At 46.5% G+C, this 27,495-nt stretch overlaps 2 protein-coding genes across 2 annotated transcripts; both read right to left on the bottom strand.

Annotated features, from left to right (window-relative positions):
• Window positions 1–11,916: 11,916 nt before the first annotated feature.
• On the bottom strand, window positions 11,917–16,647 carry pcare1 (photoreceptor cilium actin regulator 1). Its single transcript, XM_056296523.1, has 3 exons — window positions 14,013–16,647; window positions 13,262–13,979; window positions 11,917–12,040 (listed from the first exon to the last, which is right to left on the bottom strand). The coding sequence occupies exons 1-3, from the start codon at window positions 16,645–16,647 to the stop codon at window positions 11,917–11,919; spliced, it is 3,477 nt and encodes a 1,158-aa protein (XP_056152498.1).
• A 2,137-nt stretch (window positions 16,648–18,784) lies between these two features.
• LOC130126725 (G-protein coupled receptor family C group 6 member A-like) lies at window positions 18,785–26,458 on the bottom strand. The gene is made up of 9 exons (XM_056296342.1): window positions 26,363–26,458; window positions 23,619–23,734; window positions 22,104–22,386; window positions 21,410–22,009; window positions 21,149–21,316; window positions 20,862–21,004; window positions 20,325–20,359; window positions 19,308–20,192; window positions 18,785–18,801 (listed from the first exon to the last, which is right to left on the bottom strand). The coding sequence occupies exons 1-9, from the start codon at window positions 26,456–26,458 to the stop codon at window positions 18,785–18,787; spliced, it is 2,343 nt and encodes a 780-aa protein (XP_056152317.1).
• Window positions 26,459–27,495: the final 1,037 nt, after the last annotated feature.

Here is a 27,495-nt window from a genome sequence, read left to right as displayed (position 1 = left end):
ACTTTTGTGTCCCATCTGACTCTATCAGGGAAGCCGGGTGGAAGAGATGTGTTTGCTCCTCCTGCTCCTGCCTGTAACCTCGGTAAAAGACAATGAACGGGAGGTGCTGATTTGCATGGCTTTGATTTGCAAAAGGGTGACAGAACCTTTCCTCAAAGCTGCAGAAGCATGGCTGATTTGTGCTTTTGCAAACGTTTTGAAGTCAGCGAAGGGAGAGCTGGGGAGTTTTCTCCTTTGTCAGGCAGCAAAAAGTCCTTGAGGTCCCCTGCTGATGTCTCCGCCATCTCCGAAACAACTCAATTCACATGTATTTCTGAAAGAGAGTACAGCCCAGCTCCTCTTCTACCTTGCTGGTAGAATTAAAGATTTTGACCAGCTGTTTTGGGCGACACGGTGGTGCAGTGGTTAGCGCGGTCACTTCACAGCAAGAAGGTCCTGGGTTCGAGCCCCGGGGTAGTCCAACCTTGGGGGTCGTCCTCTGTGTGGAGTTTGCCTGTTCTCCCGGTGTCTGTGTGGGTTTCCTCCCACAGTCTAAAGACATGTAGGTCAGGTGAATCGGCCATACTGAATTGTCCCTAGGTATGAATGTGTGTGGTGTGGTGGTGGTGATGGGGGGGCTGGCTGCCTGCTTGTGATGGCCTGTCCAGGGTGTCTCCCCACCTTCCGCCCAATGACTGCTGGGATAGGCTCCAGCATCCCTGCGACCCTGAGAGCAGGATGGACGGTTTGGATAATGGATGGATGGATGATGGATGGATGGATGGATAGACCAGTTGTTTTAGAAAAAGGACAGTCCAGTCTGATATTACTATTCTTGAATCCTGGTTGGACGCTGATGGGTAACAAACACTATGGACGCTGTAATGACAGGAGAGGCGTGGTCAGCCTTGCTGGAGATGTCACATATACATAACCATGCCTGTTAGTATTCAGCTGAGATAGAAACCCAGCCACATGTTGTGGTAAGCCTTGTCTTGTTCGACTGTGTGTGTTAATGTGCGACTAACACACTTCAGGAATTTTCTCGATAGCTCTGTCCCTTTACAGGCCACCGGCAGAGCGGTGGACAGCTGTGCATTGACGCTGATCCTGAATTGTTTCTGCCATTGTGAGCAGAGAAGGAATTCTTTCCCATTGGCCTCAAGCAAAATCAATGGCAGTAAATCGATCCAGCCATCCATCCATTATCCCAACCGCTTATCCTGCTCTCAGGGACGTGGGGATGCTGGAGCCTATCCCGGCAGTCACTGGGAGGCAGGCGGGGAGACACCTGGACAGGCCGCCAGACCATCACACAGAGCCGACACACACACACACATTCATATCTAGGGACAATTTAGTACGGTCGAGTCACATGACCTACAGGTCTTTGGACTGTGGCAGGAAACCGGAGCCCCCGGAGGAAACCCACGCAGACACGGGGAGAACATGCAAACTACACAGAGGACGACCCGAGACGACCCCCAAGGTTGGACTAACCCGGGGCTCGAACCCTGGACCCTCTTGCTGTGAGGCGACCGCGTTAACCACTGTGCCACCGTGTCGCCGCAGTAAATCCAGTAATTGACAAATTTATGCTATATTTTATATAGTGTTATTTTAGCTGCAACACACACACACACACACACACACATACTCACACACACACACACACTCCTCCTATACACAGATGGCGGCGTCAACCAGCTCATCAGAAACAGTTAGGGGTTTAGGTGTCTTGCTCAGGGACACCCTGACATTGTTGCCAGGACGAGCCAAGGATCGAACCGGCAACCGGCAACCTTCCAGTTACCACACGACCTGCTCTGCCTCCTGAGCGGGACGACACAATCATCTATGCGGAGCTCTCGTCTGCACTTCATCTTTCCAAAGCAGCAAATGAAAAATCCGCCGGGGTCTGTTTGCACTTGTCTCTTCTACAAACACAATTTAATTTGGAAAACGTCCACTCTGAACTCCTCCATTTACACTGAGGGGGACGTTTTGCTTTCGTTCATTCACCTTCAGGTAGTTAAAGGACTCCACCTACCTACCGCCTTTCAAACTGGCCGGCCTTGAAACCGGAAACGCCTTCATGCACGTTGTAGACTTTACACTGTTTAGTGTGTAGCGCACGTTGACTCGCTCTCATAGTAAATGAGACGTCCAAGCTTATTTTACATTTAGGGGGACGGCTGTCATTTCCCCACCTCTAATTTCATTGCCTACCTTCGATATGGGTGGCGCGGTGGTTAGCGCGGTCGCCTCACAGCGAGAAGGTCCTGGGTTCGAGCCCCGGGGTAGTCCAACCTTGGGGGTCGTCCTCTGTGTGGAGTTTGCCTGTTCTCCTCGTGTCTGCATGAGTTTCCTCCCGGGGCGCCGGGTTCCTCCCACAGTCCAAAGACATGTAGGTCAGGTGAATCGGCCATATTGAATTGTCCCTAGGTGTGTGTGTGTGTGTGTGTGTGTGTGTGTGTGTGTGTGTGTGTGTGTGTGATGGTCTGGCGGCCTGTCCAGGGTGTCCCCCCGCCTGCCGCCCAATGACTGCTGGGATAGGCTCCAGCATCCCCGCGACCCTGAGAGCAGGCTAAGCAGTTCGGTTAATGGACGGACCTTCAGTATGATGCTTTCTTTATGTGCCATATCCTCACAAGCCAGAGCTGCAAGTTATTACCGATAACGGACCTTACAGTGGATAAACGCTACACGTGTAAAACAGCAGCTCACACCAGGGCGTCTCTTTATACATCACAAGCATTAAATGGTACATGTGTGCATCCTGCAAATATTTAAGGCATCCAGATTATTTATTTATTTATTTATTTTGGAAATTCTCAAACCCGGCCTCCATGGGAGGATATACCTCCATGCAGCATGGTGAAAGTGCCTGATAGTAAATATTGATCTCTCTCTCTGAGTCTGAGGTGGGTTTTCTCTCTCCTCCATGAAAACAGCGCTTCCTGCTGGGGAAAGAAGCCTCGATATGCATCATGTGTTTGTTCTCCACCGCCTGCAGCATTTCTCCCCATGTGCTTCCTGCACATCATGATGGTTAAGATAACAGGGCTTATTCACTGTGCTGGCGGCCGGTGCGGTGCTTGTCTTGCTGGAGGGTTCCTCGGCAACGGCACGTGTTTGCTAAGGAAGCGTCACGAGCTGTTTTGTCCTTCTGCTCGAGTCGTCACTGCACCCCGTTAAAATGAGGGCGAGCCGGAGAGACTGGGGGGGTGGGGTTGAGGAGTGAATACGGTGCAAGATACCCCTCTTGTGGACAACAGGCTTCATTGCAGGCATCACTTGATATTTCCGGTCTCGTCCTTATAGATGATCGAGCCAGCCTGATGACTGGCAGGTCCTATCCGCCCTGCGAGGGTACATTCCCACTGCCGGGTGTGACTTACAGTAGAGCATTGTTCAGGTAAGAGATGGCGGGAGGGATTGTATAAACATGGTCGGTGCCAAAGTTCATTTCTGCTGGAGGGGTGACAAGAGATGATTAGTCGCGAGCAACACTCGAATTCCCCTTGTCACACATGTAAGTACAGGAATCCCCCTAATTACGAAGCACACTCGTTTTCTTATGACTCTCCGGCATTAGAGGGGGCGGATACCTGAAAACCAGGTGCAACCACACTTGCTGAGGAAAGACAACAACGGTTCAGCATATCGGTTCATCAGTAGAGGAAATCAGTTTCCCACCCATTAAACTTCCAGAGTCATCCTTCCTTCTCATGTGCGTTAGATGTTGAGATGAGAGTTCTTGTGGCGCGAGGTTCTGGGGGGGGGGGGGGGACCAGAATCTCGCACCACAAGAACAGCTTCTTCCCTACAGCAGAAAGCCTTTCTAACAAGACCCCCACAGATACTGACACCCCCCCCCGCCCGCTACCCTACTGTGATCTATGGACACCCTGCATAAAACCTGCACTACCCTGTAAATAACTCTTACACTGTAAATATATATACTGTATAATACATCATAATAGTAGTAATAATAATTATTATTATTACATTTATATAGCGCTTTTCTAGACACCCAAAGTGTGTCACAGTGAAGGGGGTAACTCACTTCAACCAACACCAATGTGTAGCACCACCCGGGTGATGCACGGCAGCCATTTGCGCAAGAACGCTCACCACACATCAGCTTGAGGTGGAGAGGGAGGACTCATTGGGCCAATTACATGGGGGGGGGGGGGGTGAATAGGTGGCCAGATGGAGAGAGCCGGGTTGGGATTTTTGCCAGTGCACCGGGGAACCCCCTACTCTTGGCGATAAGTGCCATGGGATCTTTAATGACCACAGTGAGTCAGGACCTCGGTTTAATGTCTCATCCGAAGGACGGCATCTCCTACAGCACAGTGTCCCCGTCCCTGCCCTGGGGCATTGGGATTTGATATTTGTTGTTATTATTAGGACAGGAGGGAAGACTGCCCCCTCCTGGCCTGCCAACACCACTTATAACACATAATATAAATATAATATACTGAAAATGACTTGCTAAGATTTTCACAGGGAGTGACGAAGAAGAACATGATTAGGAACGAGTATATTGGAGGGACAGCTCAGGTTGGACGGTTTGGAGACAAAGCAAGAGAGGCAAGATGGAGATGGTTTGGACATGTGTGGAGGAGAGATGCTGGGTATATTGGGAGAAGGATGCTGAATATGGAGCTGCCAGGGAAGAGGAGAAGAGGAAGGCCAAAGAGGAGGTTTATGGCTGTGGTGAGGGAGGACATGCAGGTGGCTGGTGTGACAGAGGAAGATGTAGAGGACAGGAAGAGATGGAAACGGATGATCCGCTGTAGCGACCCCTAACGGGAACAGCCGAAAATAGTAGTAGTAGTGGTGGTGGTGGTAGTAGTAGTGATAGTAGTGATAGTAGTAGTAGTAGTAGTAGTAGTACTGTAAATACCTTTTTAAATTTTTCATTTAACTTTTTCTAAACACTGCTCCTGCCACCAGTGCCGGGCATCAGGGGCTGCCATGTGGTCTCATGTTCAGCTCTGAACTGGTGGTGATTGCACCTTATTGCGCCTCACAATCATTTTTACTTAATTTTATCTTGCGTATATATTTTATTCATTCTTCTTTTTAACTTTTATCTTCACTATTTACCGTTAATTTTTCCCTCTTGCACCAACATACCTAGACAAGTTCCTTGTATGTTCTTGTACTTGGCAATAAATACAACTCTGCTGATCCTGATCCTGATCCTGATCCTGATCCTGATCCTGATTCTGATGTGGCCTGAGTGCGAGTGTGTCTCTTATGCTGTTATGAGGGTCTGGCGTGCGCGCGCGCGCGTGTGTGTGTGTGTTTGTGTTGATATTAATCCCAGTTGACATCAACTGAGACATGTTGTCCTCTGTGCGGGGATGACCCAACACAACAAATACAAAACACTACCTCCAGAGATGTTCACACCTTTGGTAAAAATGACCTAAAAACAGTTCTGACGAGATCAAAACGAGCACACAAACAGGCAGACGCTCTTCTGTTGTGGTATCTCCATTGACTTCCATGTGTTCTGCACATGTAGGCATTCAGAAACTGAGTCAATACAAACGGTGTTTGACTCATTTAAGATGCTTATTGTCGGCGGTGTATGTCTTAAATTCTGTCGGCTGCTCTTCAAGCCGGCCGAAGACCTTCTGCTATGTTGAGTTTCAGATGTGGAGCTTTTGCATCACAGTCAACCAAAGTGCATTGTTTTGTTATTATTTTACCCTCATCGGTTTATTCAAAGGAATGTCTCTGCTTTTCAGGGTCGCGAGGATGCTGGAGCCTATCCCAGCAGTCATTGGGCGGCAGGCGGTGAGACACCCTGGACAGGCTGCCAGGCCATCACAGGGCCCAACCACACACACACACACACACATTCACACCAAGGGACAATTTAGTACGGCCGAATCACCTGACCTACATGTCTTTGGACTGTGGGAGGAAACCAGAGCCCCCGGAGGAAACCCACGCAGACACGGGGAGAACATGCAAACTCCACACAGAGGACGACCCGGGACGACCGCCAAGGTTGGACCACCCCGGGGCTCGAACCCAGGACCTTCTTGCTGTGAGGCGCCCGCGCTAACCACTGCGCCACCGTGCTGCCCCCGCAACCCTGAGAGCAGGATAAGCGGTTTGGGTAATGGATGGATGGATGGATGTCTCTGCTTCTGTTAGAAAAGTAAGAATAAACACTAAAATTTAAAAGCAGGAAGATTTTCTCAAGTATTTTAGAAAATAACTTTGTGATTGTAAGTAAAAAAAATAACCAATTTAAAGTTTTTATCACTATCTTAACAGTAAAGTCTTACATAAGTATGGACTATAAGACCGTAACTGGGGGGTTAGGTCATGGTGACCTGGACACGAGCACGGCACATTTCTCAGGTCATCATTTAGAGATAACGTGTTTCTGTAAACTTCAAAATACATTTGACTTCTGGGTTGTTTTTTTGTTTTGTTTTTTTGGGAGCCGAGCCGCACAACATCGACGCCTCAGTGTAAGCGTGTTTTCATGGTAGCGTGCTTTTAATCACCATATCATTTAATTTCAACATCACCTTATTAATATTCAAAAACATCTGAAGAGGAATAAATCAAGTCAATTTTATTGTGTAGCCCAATATCACAAATTACAAAATTGCCTCAAGGGGCTTCACAGCAACACAACATGATTCACTGGACAAAAGTCTGTTCTGGCTTCACTTTAAAGGCCTTGACTGTTGTTGCATAAACAGTTTTCTGTTACAGTGAAATGCTGCGGAAGAACACCATGTAGAAGCCTGCGGTTCCCACAGTCCTACCTTTTCCACCATCATCATCATCATCATCATCAGGTCGAGTACCCTCGGAAGTATGTATACCTTTTCCATCATCATAACTTACTTCATCGTTGGCTTTGCGTGAATGAAACCCCCTTGCCCAGTTGCTGCTTGGTAATATGGTGTGTAGGTATGCCTGCACAGGGTTTTCTGGAAAGACCACCTTGTTGTCTGGAAAGACCACCTTGTTGACCGTGCAGGTTCTCGCTTTTCGACACCGACCTTCCCCAGTTTGTGAGACGTGTCCAGCGCACACCGGCTAATACTGCTCATAATAAACTAGTTGAGTCGACCATTACAACCATTAGCGTGGGGGGGGGGCTGCAGCTCCCCTTAGAGGTGGGTGCAGCGCCCCCCCCCTCCCCCCTCCCCAGTAGTGGCAGGTGGCTGTGTAACATCTTAGACACAACAGTATGCCTAACTTTTCCTAACGTACAAATGCAAAAAAAACAAAAACATATTTTTGTTTTCAGCAGTGGGCGGGGCTGCGTGGAGTGGACATTTTTAATAGTAAAGTGAGTAAACACTCCATTCCCAATCTGCTACACACGCGCCTTATGATCAAAACAATGACGTCATACTGTCGCTCTGACTGTCGGCGGTTCTGCGCTGGGGGAGCACAATGGCTGATGGGACTGTTAATGTTAGATTTAAAATTGTGTTTTAATGAAGTGGTGTTCGTGCTGTGGTTGTTCTTGTGTTGTTGTTTTGGGAGTTCGACTCAGACTAAGTAGGAGACCGCTGACCGTAGGACCGTGACTCAGACTGATGTCGCCACTTGTGAGATGAGGGGGGGGTCGTTGCATTGTTGTCAGTTCTGGTCCGTTCTGAGAATGAAAGAGCACTCCCGGGGTCGTGCGGTGCCGTGGGGCACGGGAGTTGCGATTAAAACGAAATCGCTGCCTCTTGACTCATTCTTCCACGCCGGCTTGCCACAATACTTTGGGTTTTAGTTGGCAGCCCCCCTTTTGTTGAGGGGGGCTGCCAACAGACAAAAATGAATGGACCGAAACCTTTTCAAAATTCACGCCGAAGCTTTTATTTATCCCACAAGCCAGACTCCCTGTTCGTCCATCCCGACTTCTCCTTTTGTGGACTTGGAGAAGGCTTACAACCGTGTACCCCTGGGCACTCTGTGGGGGGTACTGCGGGAGTATGGGGTACCAGGGCAGTTGCTACAAGCCATCCACTCCTTGTATAACCAAAGTGAGAGCTGTGTCCGCATTCTCGGCACAAAGTTAAACACGTTTTCGGTGGGTGTAGGACTCTGCCAAGGTTGTCCCTTGTCTCCGATGCTGTTTGTGATATTCATGGACAGGATCTCAAGGCGCAGCCAAGGTGAGGAGTGTGTCCGTTTTGGGAACCTCAGAATTGCATCTCTGCTCTTTGCAGATGATGTGGTTTTGTTGGCTTCATCAGAACGGGACCTCCGGCACACACTGGGGCAGTTTGCAGCTGGGTGTGCAATGGCCAGGATGAGAGTCAGCACCTCCAAGTCTGAGGACATGGTTCTGTACCGGAAAATGGTGGATTGCTCCCTCCGGGTTGGGGATGAGTTGTTGCCTCAAGTGAAGAAGTTCAAGTATTTCGGGGTCTTGTTCACGAGTGAGGGTAGGATGGAGCGGGAGATTGACAGGCGGATTGGTGCAGCATCAGCAGTAATGCGGACGTTGTACCGGACCGTTGTGGTGAAGAAGGAGCTGAACCGGAAGGCAAAGCTCTGAATTTACCAGTCAGTCTTCGTTCTGACCCTCAACTATGGTCATGAGCTTTGGGTAGTGACTGAAAGGATTAGATATCGCGGATACAAGCGGCTGAAATGAGTTTCCTCCATAGGGTGTCTGGGCTCAGCCTTAGAGATAGGGTGAGGAGCTTGGAGTAGCGCCGCTGCTCCTTCGCATCGAAAGGAGCCAGTTGAGGTGGTTCGGGCATCTGATTAGGATGCCCCCTGGGCGCCTTCCTTTGGAGGTTTACCGGGCACGGCCAACTGGGAGGAGACCCCGGGGTAGACCCAGAACTCGCTGGGGGGACTACATGTCCAATCTGGCCTGGGAACACCTTGGGATCCCCCAGAAGGAGCTGGAGGCTGTTGCTGGGGAGAGGGACATCTGGAGTGCCCTACTTAGTAGCTTGCTGCCACTGCGACCCGACCCCGGAGAAGCGGCTGAAGATGACATGCGATGACATGACATGAGATGAGATGAGATGAGATGAGGTGAGGTGAGGTGAGGTGAGGTGAGGTGAGGTGAGATGGCAGCCCCCCTACTTAGAACATCTTCCCGCGCACCTAACTACAACCTTACGTCTGCTAAAACCGCGTGGCAGTTTAGCAACTCACAACGGTGTACCAATAGCCTACCCGAGTAACCATACAGTAAAATAATAATAATAATAATAATAAAAGGAACAGCAATAACCAGGGGAATCAAATGAAAGCAGTTATGTTGAGAAGCTACAGTGGTCAACTGCTCTACACTGCGCTACATGCCCCCACTCCCCAGAGGTTTATGTCAGGAACACCATCAGTAATTAGCTGTCAATGATAATACTTTATCCCTTAACTTGGTATGATTGTGTTACTGTACCCAAAACATTTTCTTTTTTCCCCTGCATATACAGCTCGAACCCGGAACCTTCTTGCTGTGAGGCGACCGCGCTAACCACTGCGCCACCGTGCCTTGGGGGTCATCCCGGGTCATCCTCTGGGTGAAGTTTGCATGTTCTCCCCGTGTCTGCGTGGGTTTCCTCCGGCTGCTCTGGTTTCCTCCCACAGTCCAAAGACAAGGTCAGGTGAATCGGCCGTACTAAATTGTCCCTAGGTGTGGATGTGTGTGTGTGGGTGTGTGTGTGTGTGAGATAGCCTGGTGACCTGTCCAGGTGTCCAGGGTGTCTCCCCACCTGCCGCCCAATGGCTGCTGGGATAGGCTCCAGCACCCCTGAGAGCAGGATAAGCAGTTCAGATAATGGATGGATGGATGGATGGATGGATGGATGGATGGATGGATGGATGGATGGATGGATGGATGGATGATGCATAAACAGCACTGTTCACAAAGGAGTGGGGCGGAGATCTGGTTGTGTTAATGTTTTTATCTGGATTTATTTGTGGTGCCTGCTTGAAGGATGGCAATCCATTTATATCTTAACTATGACATACACCTATGTAGCTTGCTTAAGTGTGACGTGGTTACTTCGAGGTTAAAATCCTTTTCTTTCTTCTTTTTTTTCATGTGGTGCTTAAGTTACTGTATCTACCCCCGATAAATCTTCGCATCATAAAGTACAGCTTATTCCAGATAAAGGAAAAGTAATAAAGACTATGGAAATGTTGCATGACAAGCAGCGAAGCTGGAAAAAAAATCATCTTCCGTGTGCTTTCGTCAGCTAGACTATAAGAAAGAAAAGAGAAGGGAAAAGAAGAAAAAAAATAGAAGAAGAAGAAAAGGGATATGTTGAGAAGGAACGAGGAAACTGAGAAGGAAAGGAGAGCGTCTCTGAAAAACAATAGGACCTCTCAAATTACCTTCCTCTACACAGATCAGCACACCAGACTGACGAGCTGAAGGTTGCTGGGAAACCCCTCCATGGCATGCTGTAGACCTGACCCTGGGAGCCCCAGCTAGCCCCGCAATCACACACACACACACACACACACACACACACACACACACACACACACACACACACACACACACACACACCCCTCTGTGAGCGCTAACTGGTAAATGAGGATAAATGTTCCCGCCCGTTAGCAGAGATATGAAATGAGAGGAAGTACAAGAAAGTATGCACAATTTATTTATAAACAAACTGTAAAAAAAGAAAATAAATTACACATATATATATACCAAGAAATATCATCAGGATCTTGAAAATATTGCGGCAAGGTTTCCAATGAGAGCAGACCTCTCACTCAGCTACTGTAAACACACATCGGGAGCGTTTCAGGTGCGGCGATGTTGGACGCCAGTCTGACCAATCACTTCCAGAAACACTACTAGATTTATTTCAGGCCCAACCCAAACCCATTAGTGGCCATTTCACCCCCATTTGAGAGGTACATAGAGACAAAAATACTTTCTGTTATCACAGAGTAATAAATACTGCAGTATTTCCCGTCATGTTTCCGATAACAGGTATCTTTTTTTTTAACCCCCCCCCCTTTTCTCCCCAATTGTATCCAGCCAATTACCCCACTCTTCCGAGCCGTTCAGGTCGCTGTGCCACCCTCTCTGCCGATCCAGGGAGGGCCGCAGACTACCACATGCCTCCTCCGATATATGTGGCGTCACCAGCTGTTTCTTTTCACCTGACAGTGAGGAGTTTCACCAGGGAGACGTAGCGCGTGGGGAGGGGGGGGTCATGCTATTTCCCCCCAGTTCCCCCTCCCCCCTGAACAGGCACCCCTACTGATCAGAGGAGGCGCTGCGCTAGTTCAGCGACTAGGACTCATATCCACATCCGGCTTCCCACCCACAGCCATGGTCAATTGTGTCTGTAAGGACGCCCGACCAAGCCAGAGGTAACACGGGGGTTCGAACCGCCAATCCCCGTGTTGGTAGGCAACAGAACAGACCGCCACGCCACCCGGACGCCCCGATAACAGGTATCTTAATGTTGAAAATATATCTCAGTCTTTGGATTTGGATTAAAATGTCTTTTTTGAGTTGATATTACTTAGTTTGAGTGTAAAACCTGACCCTGTGTGATGCCTGATTGACACTAAGTGGTGGCGACCTGACGGAGTTGATCTGACGAGGTTTAATCCCTGTGACACCAAAGGTCGAGTACAAATCCATGTAAACAGAGAACTCGGAAATGAGAAGCTGTGCGTATTTCTCTGAATATACTGACAAAATGCAAAAGCGTGTTCCTGCACATTCCCACATGAGGCTAATTACACACTAAGCATGTGCACATGCACAAACACTGTCCCATTAGATTGTCGAAAATGTGTCCTTCGGGGGAAACAAACATGGGGTTGTGGTACCCCCAGCAAAGAGGATAGAATAAGCCCTTCCTCTCTTCCCGGTGGTAAAAAAAAACACCTTTTTAAATCCTTGGAGAGGCCTGCTAATCCATAATCCTGCTTGGCCCTTCACTGCCTCCTTCATTCTCTGTTGAAGGCCTGACCCACAACACACAGGTCCGGGTGTGAAGCAGAGCGTGGCGTTGCTCTGAGATCTGACTGGCTACTCCACATTTCATCCTCCCGGGTTGGTTCATCCTCCAGCCTATGAAAGGTGAAGGGAAGATGTGGTCATGGGAGATTAGTGAAGTAGGCCATGTGGGTATGTTACAACACGGCACGGTGCATCACAGATTAGCCACTTACAGTAACACAGTTATGGTCTGAAAATATCAGAGTATCCATAATAACGGCACAAAAAAACCTTATCTAATTCCATAATTGTAACTTGTAAACATAGAAAGTCAGTTGTTACATAACTGAAAAACAACTTATTGTAGGATAAATATGTTGAAAACACAAGCCTGGCCAGGGTTTAGTTGGATTTTTTTTTTTTTTTTTAGGTTTACTTGTGGGAATGGATGTGTACAATTACCTGTGATTGGATAAGTTTGTTTGTTCTGCCAAAACTGTGTTAATTTGTGATGAGAAATGAATTAGTGTGTTTGATATAACTCAGTAATTAGTGAAACAGTGTTGAATTACTTACATTACAATTCTGTTCATGAAATTGCTTGCAGAGTTCATTGTAAAATAATAAAGTCCAATTACTGATATCTGCCCCTCCTCTGTTAATGTCTCATAAATAGTCTTGGTTTTTTCTTTATTTATGTGTATATATATATATATATATGTGTATGTATATATGTGTGTTTTGTTTTGTTTTTACTCTCTCTTCTTGACTGACTTTCATTTCACCGTATACATGCCACCTTAAAGTAAGTATCACTTTGTGAATTTGGCTGGCATCAAAGTTGAATGAATTTAAACCTAACCAGAAATAGAAATTGTTTCTCCTTCTGTTCTAGTCATGATGTGGTAACGATAATGATGTCATAGCAACAGCGTTACCAACTAAGCAACAGGTGAAGATATTTGTGGCATTGCAGGCAGCGAGACTTGACTAATATGACTCTGTCTCTGTTTTTGAGAAATGCATCATGCCTCTCGAAAGAAGTTTGACAAAAATAGATGTTTTGACACAACAACAAAAAATTGAGCAATACAAAAACATAGAGGTCTGCATATTCGTCAACTATTATTTCAACAAAATTAGCAGAGGTTAGAGCGGTTAGTAATAATTACAACATGTGAACCATTTTCTGAGTGAGCAGTGTATACACTACGGACCTAGCTTTCATTATAGTCTTTAGAATACTACACCCACAGGAATACATATTAAGGTTTATTTAATCTTGTTTGGTAGATTTGGGGAATGCGGTGCCTTATATCAAGGTCTAGGATGTGAACCATGGATAATACATACCCTTGTGTGCTTATTGCTGGCTCACTCCCACAAGTGTGCGCCACTGAAATGTTGCAAGGTGACCGTGGTGGCAAGCTTAGACTGGGCCTTCGGTCTGAATGGCTGCGTCGGATGAAAGATTGTGGCCCTCGCACAGATAGGGGAAACCTGCCGTTAGAGCCCCAAGGACGTGGGAGAACAGAGACCCCAGTAGAGGACCATGCCTGGGGAGGTTGGGGCACTCGACAAGGCTGGGCCTCAAACAAAGATGGAGAAGCAGGGCAAAAGACAGAGCGAGCGTTGCTCATTAGCCGAGGAGTAGGGGAGTCTTCATTGCTGTTGTTTCTTGACCATCTTTGAACTTTTGGTGAGGCTGGCGGAGATGGTGCCTTGAAAGAGTAGGAGGGGGCTGAGTTTTGATTTGAAATGTTTTGCCTTGAAACGGGTGGACTGGGAAGTCTCCTCTGAGCTGCTGGTGGAGTAGGGAGTTTTCGGGAGACTGGGGGGCTACCAGATGAAGAGGGTGGGGTAGGCTGCCTTCTGAAATTCTGGGGACTGGGAAAACGCCGATTCGAGCTTTTTGGAGTAGAGGGTGTGGATGGTAGCATCCGTGCCCGAGACATTGGTGGGGTGGCTGGTGGCTGGCTATTAGCTACTGACGTTGGAGGCACTGAAGACATTGCAATGTTAGGTCTAGGCACTAGAAGGCTGCCTCCATCTTGGTCCTCTATTGATGCAGCTTGAGTGGGAGATGGCTTTGAGGCTGAAGGACTTTTATGGGATTTCTCTAGAGGAGAGTCTGCAGAGTGCTGCAGGTGTATGATTTTCCTAGCTTGCTTGTACAGAGAGGCAGCTGTTTCTTTTTCTGTATCAATTTCTGGATGAACATCTGGTGGATTTATTCTTGACTGGACAGAAGTGTCCTGAGGGGATGCTATGCTGTAACTCTGTGGTGGAGGGCCTTTGCTAGGCAGCACTGTCCCTGACTGGACAGAGGCCCTTAGACGCTGTGATACTACAGGCCTTCTTAAAGCAGGTGATTTGTTTCCTTTGGCAGCCCCTTCGTCTGATACACGAGCTGAAAGATTCTGGGCCCCTTCAAAGGAATTGTCCATTAATACTTCGAGTGGAGGCGGTGGGAGACTTTCCAGATCTAAAGCATCAGTTTTCTCAGACGATGTTGGTTCAACTCTACAGCTGGTTATGCCAGTACTGAGGACAGCCTCTACATTTCCTAAACCTGGCAACACAGGAACTCCACATTTTCGCACACCTCTGAGGGGCCCTAAAACTTTGGAACCCTGTTGTTCCTCTCTCCCTTGACTGAAGGTGTCAATAAGTTTTTTGACAGAATTCCTGCCTCTGCAAAATCCCACAGATTGTTGTGGCGATAACGGAGGGGTAGGGGGCGGGGTGGCTTTCAGCGGACCCTTGGATGTTTTGTTGTCTCTCGTTTTGTTTTCATCTTCTATATCACTAGTTAACTCCCGATCTTTACTGTTACCCTTCCTAGGGCCTGCCTTATCTTTCGTTGGGTGCAGATTGTTGTTCTTCTCTTGTGAAGGGCGTACACGATTTTTAGCTGAAGACTGTGCTGGGGAGTTTCCCTGGCTTTGTTTAGATGTAACAGTCCCACTGTTCCCTCCTATCCTTCCTTTGCTCATCCTCTCTAGCCTGTGGCTTAGATCCTTCTGGGTTCTCTCCAATTCAGCCAGAGTAGGATCTTCAGCTTTGTTCCGCAGAGACTCTGCTGACCGAGAGCGTTGCTCTTTAGTAGCTGGGGTCTTTTTTACTGCTGCCCTCCGAATAGGCGCTACCGTCTGAGGTCTCTTCCGGCTTTGCTCCTCATCCTCTGCCCACTGGCGTCTAGTGGTTTTAGGGCTGTCACTTATCTTTGTTTTGGCACTACATTGCGATGATTGGACAAACTGTATCCGGCCACTTATAGCATCTTTCATCTTCAGTGTCATCTCTACATTTTTAGGATTTTCTATGCGCTTTGATGGTAGACGTCGAGGTTGTTGAGCAGGGTCACGAGATGAAGAATTTGATCTCATTCTAACATCCACTTTCCCATCTCCCATGTCTCCATCGTCCTCATCATCATCATCATCGTCATTATTATCTTCTTCCCCATCATCTAAAGAAGCTGATCCCAGCAGGGACTCTGTGTCATTTTGTTCCTTAGCCATAATGGTACACGTGGAATCAATCGAGTTGAGGGAGACACTTGGACTAATTTTGCACATAACCTTTCGCCTCATCCCTCCTTGCCTAATAGTCACAGTGCTGTATCCCATAGGACTGTCAGGGGTCATTCGGTTTGTCCCAGTAGATTCACAACTCCCTCGTCTATGACGTCTTTCAGATCCTGCAAGGGATTCACTCTCTGCCCCAATACCACTGTCCTCACTGAAGAGAGCAGAATCTTCTGGTCCGGGCCTGCGTATGGATGCAGATTCAATGCGAGTTAACAGCTGCATTAGCCTGGCCTCTGCTACACGCTTGGCTTTCAGTTTCTCCTCCAAAAGCTCAGAGACAGAGGTGAAGTACTCAACTGCCTCCTCCAAAGCAGAGTCCCCGATTCTACCAACACTGTGGCTCACATTCCGCATTCTCTGTGTTGTATATTGAAGCAGCTGCTGCAACAAATCAGGTGGGGGCTCAACGGTAGCACAGCCAGACTTCAAAGGAGGGGAAGATCGATTTTTCAGTTGACTTGGCCAGGCGAGATGCTTTCCATTTTCTTTCAGAAGTTTTTCCCCCTCGTCTGCCATTTCTTCAAGTCCCCGATTAATTTCCTCAAAGCGTAGAGCCAGGAAAGCAACCATAGGCTGTACGGAAACCTGAGTTTGGGTTACCTGTTCCAAAAACCCCAAGAGAATGTCGTATTTATTTATACTAGGATTCAGAAAAGCATAAGCAGCTTGGTGAGCTTTTACCAGAGGTTCTGGAAAGTCAACTTTCTCCTCTGAAAATGGAGCTTTTTTCTCCTTCTCTTTCTTTTTTGTCGATTTAACATTCCTGTTGTTTTTCTTTGGTTTCCTGGAGGACTTTTTGTCTATAACATCTTGCTTTTCCCCATGTTTCTCTTTTCCCTGTGCTAGCGTGTTGTCGATTCCTTGACTGCCCAATTTTCCCAAGTTAACCACTTCTGGGGTCAACTCGGAAACAGAAGATCTCTTTTTTTGAGGTGTTAAAGGAGTTTCCCTCTGTGACGAGTTGTTTTGCCCAACTGGTTTCCTCTCCCTTATATCCCCATCTGTTATTCCGCTTGAATCTTTACACTCTCCATCGTCAGACTGGGACTCTCCAGGATTTTCTTGGGTCCCAGGCAGCAACAATCTACCCTTTCGAAATGGACCTTGAGTCCCAAAATTGTTACCCTTGGATGGAGAACAGCCCATTTCAGCTGTTTTGAATACAAGTTGCTAATGTAATTTCAGTGCAACTACTATAACAGAGCAGAACCTAATATGAATGGTTAAAAAGAAATTGGCAAAGGTCCTTTGCCACCTGCTGTACTTGTCATGTTCAGATGGCTTAGGTTCTCAAGTATGACAAGCTTCCTTTAGATGAGGATGTTACCCAAAACAAAATATCAATAAATCCATCTCGTAAATGTCTTCTACCTGCAATAGACAGTCCAAAAATATATCCACATGTGCGTCTCCATGTTCATTTATTATAAATTTCCTCATAACATGCGCCAGGACATAACCCTCTGTACCTCGCAAGAGACAAAGAGGTGAAAGGATTAGTTAGGCTTTCAGTGAACTCTTCACTGTGCCCATATGTCACGTTAAACCATATAAAACTCACCTACTCGTAAGACCATAAGCTCATTTGGGTAATGAGGGCTGGCCTCAGGCGGCTTTTTATAGCCTGCACAACAATATCACCCTATTAAGTTCCTCTGGCCATTTCACTGCAAAAGGAAAAGCGATGGTAAACAACAAAAGATTATTCAACAAATGAATTAAAGACGAACTTGTTGTCTGTTGTTGATGGTTCATAATCATTATATTGACCACATCAAAATTACATTTCTATGAGAGAAAAGGTGGTTATTGACTAACTTAATAATTGACTGACTTGGGTGCGGCAGAGAGAGAAAGAGAGAGAGAGCGAGAGAGAGAGAGTATTTAAAGAGGCATCCCAGAAAAGTTGAATGAGATCATCTGGGGACAAGGTTTAGTGGGACTAAACCTTGAGAGTCCTAAGAAGTACAGCATGGTTTTTGGTTATTACCATACGTTCCCTACTTGGGGCCATGAAGAGATATCAGGTTGACAAAAAAATATTAACCGTATGTTTTCTTATTTTTTTGGAGGGGCCCTTTGAAGAAAATAACACAGTTACAAATGTATTGACAATACATGGGCATGGGTAATGAAAGAAAGAAAGACAGTTGTGTTGATTTTTTTAAGAGAATTCCTGCAATTGACAACTAGTATCTTCAGTTTTGCATGTGTTAACTACTTCTGGAAGTGCTACAATCATCAAGGTTTGAAAAATGTTAGATACGTATAGCTTTCTATTTATTCTGACCTGGGGTTCGTCTCTTCTGACCCACGGTATGATTTAACAAAACCGGTTCTGTGGCACAGATTTCTAAAGTGTATGTACTGGGATTGTCCTTCAGAGAATAAATGCATTGAGAAATTCATCATCCTCTCAGTCCCCTTTACCCTTTTTACCAATTGATTCTTTAAGGAGTTGTAAACTGGGTATCTGAGAATGCAGGGTATGACAAACTCTTCGACTTTATTTCTGACAATGGAAAATTATATACATGTCCATGCATGGCAGAGAAACACATAATCAGTTAAGTAGATCCTACCAATGAAATATTTACTGTCACACAACAGTCATAACAGGAACATTGTATTATTCACGGATACACAAATGCACGTTTTATAATGGTATGTACATTAACAACATAGTTTACAACCTTCTATATCCTTTATTCTTCCTATTATTTGCTCCCCCTCCTTTTTTTTTTCTCCCCTGTTGTACTTGGCCAATCACCCCACTCTTCCAAGCCGTCCCGGTCGCTGCTCCACCCCTTCTGCCCATCCGGGGAGGGCTGCAGACTACCACATGCCTCCTCTGATACATGTGAAGTCGCCAGCCGCTTCTTTTCACCTGACAGTGAGGAGTTTCACCAGGGGGACGTAGCATGTGGAAGTATCATTTTATTCCCCCCCAGTACCCCCACCACCACCCCAACAGTGTAGGACACTGGCGACTTGGACACATACCCACATCCAGCTTCCTGTCCGTCCACAGACACGGCCAATTGTGTCTGTAGGGATGCCAGCCCAAGCCGGAGGCAACACGGGGGATTCGAACCGGCGATCCCCGTGTTGGTAGGCAACAGAATAGACGGCTATGCTACCCAGATACCCTCTTTATTTGCTTTCTTAATATACCTATTACATTTATTAAGCTTTTTTTTTTTACCTTCATACAATTTTTAAATATTTTACATATATTAATTCCTTTGTAACCGGATTGCTGAGAGCACCTCGAGGAAGCGTTTCACTGCAGTTGCTCCCCTGTGAAAATGTTGCACATTAGAAAATAAATTTGACACTTGAACTTGATACAAAAAACTGCACATACGGTACATCAAGGTTGATAAATCACAAAAGTGCCCCCTGCATCTGTACATACAGAGGTCAAAATAAAGGGCTTCTTTTTTAATTATAGAGCCACACATCGGGTTATTTGATGATTCCTTGTTAACTGCTCCGACATGTTAGCCAGAACTGTCCCTTCAATTTTTCATTTGCAAAAAAAAAAAAATGCAAAGAACTTTATCAAATTGATTTAGCTCGAACCCTTTCCCTAGCTCTTGGAGGTGGGAAAGTATCACTTGATTCATTGGATTTTTTCACAGCTGTAATTGAGAGGGTGGAACAATGAGTGCTTACCCCAGAATCAACAGACATTTTTGAATCCCCCTTATATGGAGATACTGACTCTATAGAGCTTTGTTCGGCATCAAGAGAAATGTCTGGCAGTACATTTCTCATGGAATCAATTGAAAAGGCCCGTATACTGTTCATATAGGCCTTCCGGCTTATATCTTCCTTGTTCTTGCAGAGGATCATGTAGCACTTGGATAAAAAATGGCAACAAATTATGCCAAAGTTGGAGACAACAATAGCAGAAGCCTGGACAGCCGAGCGCTGTTTAAATTTTGTCACATATATAGGGGTAAAACAAATCCAAACAAAAAGATAGATGACCATGCTAAAGATGATGTACCCTGATTCATTGAAGCGTTGGGGAACCTTTCTACCTTTCCGGGCAAGAACGAAACAAATGGCAGCAAGCACAGCAATGTAACTTAGCATGATGCCAAACCCCCAGTTAGATCCCTCATTGCAAATTAACACAATGTTCATACTTTGCCTCGAGATGGACTTCTCAACCTTCGGGGAATCAAAGATCAACCAGAAGAGGCAAATGAGCCCTTGGATGGCTGTACAACAGATGATGATGGCTGTAGGGTTGTACAGTTTGTGTAGACTGTGCTGCTGATTTCCGTCCATTAGGAATGCAAGGAATGTGCGGAAAGTTTTGACCAGGATGCAAGAGACAGACAACGTGAAGCCAAGGCCGTACATTGTTTGACGAGCTCTGCAAATGTAGTCGTTTGGCCTGCCAACAAACAAGATGGCTCCACCGAAGCTAACTGTTAGCCCAGCCATTATGACAAAGCAGAGTTTTCCGCCCGCCACTTTAAAAACAATGCTGTGACGCCCGATCAGAAAAATGATAAGCACACAAAGTAGCAGCAGAAACCCTATGCCAGTAACAACAAGCAAGGAAATAGCAAAGGGATCGTTCCAGTTGAAGTAGACTTCAGTCTGTTGCCTACATTTACTCCAGCCTCTTAAAGACCAGGTTCCATTTGGACATTTCAGACAGTTGGGAAGATCTATAAAAACAGATTATTAACATGTAAGAGATTTTATTCCCATCAGCAGCCATAACTGTTAAAAAAAAGCATATAAAACTAATATAATAATCTGTAATTTCATAATCTGTATTTTTATTGTTGCGCACTCACTTGAAACATTGGTATAGGTTCCTTCTTCACACTGGCTGCAATTGTAGCAGCAAAAAATTTTTGAGACTTTTTTAAATGTCCCCGGACTGCAGGGAGTTGAGCACGATGATTCAGGGATCTGACAAAAAATAAATGCTTTAGATTAACGATCATCTAATTAGGATGGAATGGAGGTAAACAGCCCTGTGATGGTCTGGCGGCCTGTCCAGGGTGTCTCCCCGCCTGCCGCCCAATGACTGCTGGGATAGGCTCCAGCATCCCCACGCCCTGAGAGCAGGATAAGAAGTTTGGATAATGGATGAATGTGGATGGATGGAGGTAAACATTACTCATAGTCAAGTAAAGTCAAGTTTATTTGTAGGGTTGTAAATCACAGTTATAGTGTCAGAAGGATTTATATCCCCGCATTGATAAAAAAAGGATACAGTAAAGAACAATGAATGACATCTATTTTTAGACCTCCTCACCGTTTTGTTTTGAGTTTCCCAGTCTATGCTGTCTGCAGTGACCGTCACAAGTTTTTTCTTTGCATCATACTCTCCAATAACCTCAATATGCCTCTTTTGTCCTCTCTTCACCCAGTGAGTCAAATGATAACCATTTGCAAAGTTTCCATTGTCATCGAAGAAAAACTCCCGGTTGTCAAGAGTGAAACGAACCCTCTTCAGCTCCTGGAGAAGCTGCAAGAAAATAAGGCATAATTGTTATGTTGGTTAACAACAAAATACCCTGTATTTTTCTAAATTTCAAAGGGGTATGTAAACTGTAAGTCTGCAAAAATATATTAAATTGCTCAAATATTGCTCAATTTAAAATTTGCTTACTTTCCAAGGTGGGAAGTCTCTTTCTCCTGGACAGTGCGTCTGGTTGCATTTGAGAAGATCTCGTAGGGCATATGCAATGGCCCATGTAGCCACTTTCTCAGAATATGTCAAACTTAAATCAGTCGCATGTGTCAGAAAATCATCATTTGCATTTTGGGGGTCAGGAAGCTCGCAGGCAAATTTGGAATTAAATCTCACTGAGTGGGGCAAGGGACACAGGGCTGCGGGTTTTCTGTTTAAGCACTCCTTGTGTTCTTGCACTTCTGGAGAACACCCAAACCTTAAATCTTTGTACTCATCAATGAACCTGTTCACAGCCCCTGGACCTTGTGTCAGATTTGCAAGGAAACTGTCGAACCCTGGGTTCTGACCTGTGATGAAGCTGATTCCAAAGATGTCTCCAACCACGTTGATCCCTTTCATTAAAGCCAGAGGTCGAGACATGGACCAGGAATCAGAGGCAATCCAGGTCCTGGAGATTCCCCTCTCAATCATCACCTCAAAGAGCTGTTCAACAAGCTCCGCTCTCAGAACAAGCAGGACCACACGGGCATTAGAGGACTGGATACGATCCGCCACCTCATGGATCCGCTGCTTGATTTCAGCGTGGTCCAGGTAATGAGGAAGGACCTCATTAAAGGCAATGCACACTTGCACATCTTCAGCATCTTTTAGGAAACCCTGGAGAGCAGCTCTGCCATAGCTGTCATCTCCTGATACCACACCCACCCAGTCCCAGTTAAAGTGAACCATTATCTGAGCCAAGGCACGAGTCTGATGTCCATCACTCGGTATAGTGCGCAAGAAGGATGGAAAGCGTAATTTATCATCAAGAGTTGTTACAGATGATGTGGTGCTTATCTGCAAGACAGAAGGAAAGTCAAAGACTGGTGGTTTTATTGTATTGTGGTTGCATCATGTTTAATAATAAAACATGCTAATATTTTATGCTCACCTGAGGGACCATATAGAGACCCAGAACCCTGGCCACAGCACTGGATACTTCTGAGTATCGTGCCCCAATGATGGCCTTAACCAATGGTCCTTCGAAATCACAAATTGGTAGGGTGCTGTTGAAAGTCAACATATGGAGAGTACTTTGGATGGCTTTTAGGGCGTGGGAGCATGTGTCACAGATAATATAGCCGAGACGAATGCCGGGCAGAAAGCCAGAGTCGTTGATGGTATCAATAGTGTAGATAACAGCCAAGGCCTGCACAAATGATCTTAAATCAAACCTGGAAAGAAACAAAACAAATATTTACCATTTTAGTGCATGTTAACTTTCTGTTCCTCATAGAAGCACTTAGTAGCAACCATCAAATTATAGGTAATGCAGCTGCATTGGGGCCCACAGCAGTTTAAGGCCCGCGAACCGGTGATCCCCGTGTTGGTAGGCAACGGAATAGACTGCTACACTACCCGGACGCCCTCTTAAGCCTTTTTTTTAAATAGTAAAAAAAAAGTGTTCTTGTCGTGGCTGGCATTATGTAATTAGATATTTCAAGTGCCTCCTGGTGCTTTCTTAAATCTGGCCAAATTTAAAACGGAATAATTTATCCTTTAAAGATGTTCCTGTGATTTATGACAAATTGACTTAAAGTGAGAATCCACCTTAAATAGAGCGTATTCTTGTGACTCTGGACGTGTCTTGATATGTAACTATAAATATTTTCCCAAGCTGGAGACAGGAAAGCTAAGAATCTGATCAGAGACTATTATAGCTGAAATGAAAAACTGCTTATTTAGATATGGTCATAAAAATGCATTGGTCTTCAAAGTGGGTTTCCAGTTTAGTTCCACAATTTGATCCGCAGTTGACATCACATATTTAACCCTTTGTTCTCTGACTTCTGGCTTAGAAAATATTTTGTTGAAATTAATGTCTATGATAATAGGAATAATATGAGCGTAATAATTGAGGGCCGTCATTATCTTTAATAAGACTGAAAGCTGAGGGGGTTTGTCTCAGTACGTAAGCCCTTTCAGTGTAATGCAAACTGATGCATTTAAAATTCTGATCCAAATTTCATTTTCCAGTTGCATTTGCAGATGCATCACAGGACTAGCTGCAAGGTCATGCAATACGTTTAGTTGTAGGCCAAACTGAAACTTAAAAACACTTACTTAGAGTTAGTCCTTGAGTTAGTATAGTATAATTATTCCAGTTTTGTAGAAAATATTCAACAAAGTGCAGTACACCGTTGCTAAATGTAAGTGTAAATCAAATTTTTAAGGATGCACGGTATACTTCAGACCAATGTAGAGGATTCTAGATTCTATCCATTTACTACTAATAGAGGCCAATAAATATAACTGCGCATTAGGCAAGGGATTTTCTATTGTTATCTAAACCAAACGGCTTCATAAAAATCATTTAAATCTTATCATCCTATTCTACATTAATCTAATATTTCTGTGTGTGCCTTTTCAAAGTAAAATATATCTGGTATGAACCTTGAAGACTCACTCTGTGCACTTGAATCTCTCTGGCCGGATCCGTTCCTGCAGGGACTCCACCTTAGTGTGACAGGGGCTTAACACTCCGATCACAATGTCCCCCGGACTTCTTGCCCCGCATGTAGACTGAGAATAATCACAGCATGACCCCAAATTCAAAATAAGAGTCCCAATCAGAGCGTAATAATTCACCCAAGGCAACATCATGTAGGAAGGGGAAAGGTTTGTGTGTGCTGTGAGTCAAGGGGAAATCCTTAACCTGCAAGGCCGAGCGTCCTCTTTTATAGAGCCAGCTTCTCTCTTCACCACGCCCTCACCTGTGTGACAACGAGATGCATTCACTGGTATGCAAATGAAATAGAGAATGTCATGCAGCCATGAAGAGAAACTCCCAGCTTGTCTGTTTTTTGTTTGTTTTTTTTTTTTACTACTAATCCTATCAATCCTTTCTGGAGCATGTTGGATATAATTTCAGTTTAATAATACTTTCAAAGACAAACGACGTCTTTCCTGCAGATAAAAGGAAATTTTACAATTTAGTGGACACCAGTTTTGAGTAATCTATTCTTTCCACTTCATCCATACCCTATATATTGTGGTTTCGTTCAAGTTGTAGGAGGCATGTTTTCCTCTCAGCTGGAATACGCCGGTTCTCTGAAGTATTTTGTCCAACCTTCAGGGCAGAGGGATCGGAGCAGACCAGCGGGACAGTCAATTTGGGGCAGTTTGGGTGAAAATTATTTCGACAACAACCACACACATGCTGTAGAATTTATGAACGAGTGGGATATATTGGTGGCAGCATGGGGGCTTCAGCGGTTAGCGCTGTCGGCTCCCGGGCTTTGTGTGTGTTCCCTCCACAATTCTCCCAGGTTTCCTCCCATATCTGAAAGCTGTGTAAAGCTGTGTGAAAACGAGACTCTAAATTGCCTGCAGATAGCCCATCAGTGCGAGTTGGGCTGGTTCTGAGTTGACCGTGACTGCTTTGATCCATCCAGTGTGTCCACCAGCCTTCCGTCCAATCCCTGCTGGGGGAAAGCCTTGACCCCCTGAAACCCTAAATGGGATTAAACGTGTGTACACAGTAAACACATGGCTGGTTCATATTGTCTGTGTCCATTTATTTACACTACCACAGCATAAACCATATTAGGTAGAAAAAGCCCCAACTTTTGTTTGGGTGGTGTAGGAAGGGGTCATTCGTTTCCTAAACACTGATAACACAGCCGCATCCTGCAGCTCTAACACAATTCTAACACACCATGATGTGAATGTACCGTTGACAGGTCTGTCCTGAGGCATAAGGGGTGTGTGGGGGGGAGGGGTGTCAAATTGCGCTTAAGGCCCCAAAAAGCCTTTTGAAGGTCCTGGCTGATGACACAATCTCCTCCGTTGACACTGATTCCCAGCACAACCATTCTGCTGTGAAATGCTGGTGCCCGGTCACACCTCCGCGGGTATTCTCTCAGTCTGTTGTTGAGTTATGGCTTCTGTCCGTTCAACTCTAATCAGTTTTATTTCAGTTCGTGGCAGCCCTGCCATCTGGGTTTCCAAGGCTCACCGGTCTTGCCATTTCTGCTCCTGCCCCTGCCTTGCTCACCTGTTCCCCATTTCCGTGATTGGCTCCCCAGCAGCTATCCCCCCCCCCCCCCCCCGCTCGGGTTGGTAGGTTAACCCGCATCAGCCCGGGGCCTCACATCTTGTCCTGGAGCCTTCCTTGCCGTTTGTGCCGCCCCGGCTTGTGAGTTTATTTCCTTCATGAAGTATTGCTCTGTCCCAGCCCGTCGCCACTGTCTGCTCCCGGCGTGCTAATAATAAATTAAACTTCTATTGTGGCAGGATGAGGAAAAACACAGGAGTCACCCTGCCACAATACGGCGCTTTCCTGACACTCAGAGTCGCTTTACAGGGAACGGGGTGAAACGAGACGACGGGCAAACGTAACGCGGACATACAGGGGCGGATGGGAAGGGGGGCTGCGAGAGGGAGCGGGGTGGCCACGCTCCGCGGCAGCGGCGCTCCCCGATGGAGGCGGATACAGACGGGCAAGAAAAACAAACACCATCAATCACAGATGAAAGCAAGTCTGGAGAGGTGAGTCCTGATTGATGACTTGAATGTGGGCAGATCGCGGGGAGGGAGTTCCAAGAGGAGGCGGCAGCGGGTCGAGTGCTCGGGTCCTTAGTCTGCCTCAGATTAAGGGTGGATGAGGGGGGGGGGGCACGAGAAGGCAATAGAGAAGAGGAGGTGTGTCTTGAGACGGGATTGGAAGAGTGGGAGGGATTCGGAGTCTCTAGTGATTTGGGGGAGTGAGTTCCAGAGCGTGGGAGCTGCCCTGGAGAAGGCTCGGTGACCCAAGCCGCGGAGGTTGGACCTGGGGGTAGAGAGGAGGGAGGCTGAGGTGGATCTGAGGGACTGAGTGGGTTGGTAGGGGGGGGGGGTCGGTGAGGTATGGGGGAGCCATTTTGTGAAGGGCTTTATGTGAGAATCAGGATTTTGTAATGGATCCGGTGGGAGATGGGTAGCCAGTGGAGGTCTTTTAGGACTGGGGTGATGTGGTGCCAGGTGAAAGTTAAAAGTCGGGTGGATGCGTTTTGGCCCAACTGGAGTCTCTTGATAGAGCTAGCACTGACGCCATAGAGGAGTGAGTTGCAGTAATCGATCTGGTTCCAGCGCCGTTTCCCGGTGGCCCCGACGCCGGCCTCCCGGACGGCTGTCTGTCCACGTCGCTGGACACCAGAGCAGTCCGCCGACATCGCTGGTCTCCAGGTTATCCTCCTGCCCGTCTGCCAGAGCGGCTCCGCCCTTCAGGTCTACATGCTGGTCGCCCTCCAGATCGGTTGCATCCATCAGTCCAGCCCTCAGACCACCCACCTGAGATCCCTGGCCCCATTCATCCGCTCTCAGACCACTTGGTACTGAAGCCGTCCCCCAGACCTCCTCCGCCCACCCTGTTTGGTGCTCCTGGTCCGTTCATTTAGGGTGTCTGGAATCTGTCCCTTGGGGGAGGGGGGGGGTTCTATCATGGTTGTTTTGTCTGGGTTTTCAAGGCTCACCGGTCTTGCCATTTTCTCTTCCTGCCCTGGCTTGCTCACCTGTTTCCAGTTTCCCTGATTGGCTCCCCAGCAGCTATTTCCCCCCGGTTGCCCGGTTCTTGGTCGGATTGGGTCAGCCTACGTTAGCCTTGTGCTTGGTGTCTTGTCCTCGGCCATCCTTGCTGTTTGTGCCTCCAGCTCCTGTAAGTTTTTATTTCCTTCGTTAAAATGCTGCTCTGTCTGCGTTTGGGTCCTCCGTTCCTGCGCCCGGCGTGTCGAGTCTTCGTCATTCTTTCAAATCTTCTTCATGCTACTTTTTGAGGTCGAAATGGTCGGAGGGGGGGGGGTCAATTTCTCTCTTGTGTTGCATGGTTTTTTTGTTTTTTGAGTAAACCATATTTACAGTACTGAAACTTTCTCCACCTTATTTTAGTAAGTTTCATATCAAGACTATTTCATCTGTGCACTTTCACTTGACATAACGTGTATTGCATGTCATGAATGTAGGTATTAAATTTTTTTTTGGGGGGGGGGGGGGTTCTCCCCAATTCTATCTGGCCAAATACCCCACTCTTCCAAGCCGTCCCGGTCGCTGCTCCACCCCCTAATAATTTTCGCTGATTTGGACAGTCGCAGTTCTATTTGATGACCTATTAAGATCTGGATCGAGCACCAAATAAAGTCTCCACCTATTATGACATGTAGGAGTCCGTATTAGGTAATGCGGTGAGGAGATGAGCGTCCCTGTCACTTATGGCGCATCTCCCATGAGGATCCCCCCCCAATTCTATCCGGCCAATTAGGCCACTCTTCCGAGCCATCCCGGTCGCTGCGCCACCCCCTCTGTCGGTC

The sequence above is a fragment of the Lampris incognitus genome, chromosome 16 (genome assembly GCF_029633865.1).
Source record: "Lampris incognitus isolate fLamInc1 chromosome 16, fLamInc1.hap2, whole genome shotgun sequence".
Taxonomy (NCBI): Eukaryota; Metazoa; Chordata; class Actinopteri; order Lampriformes; family Lampridae; genus Lampris; species Lampris incognitus.
Note: the sequence above shows the minus strand (reverse complement) of the source record. Positions and strands in the feature narration are given on the sequence as shown.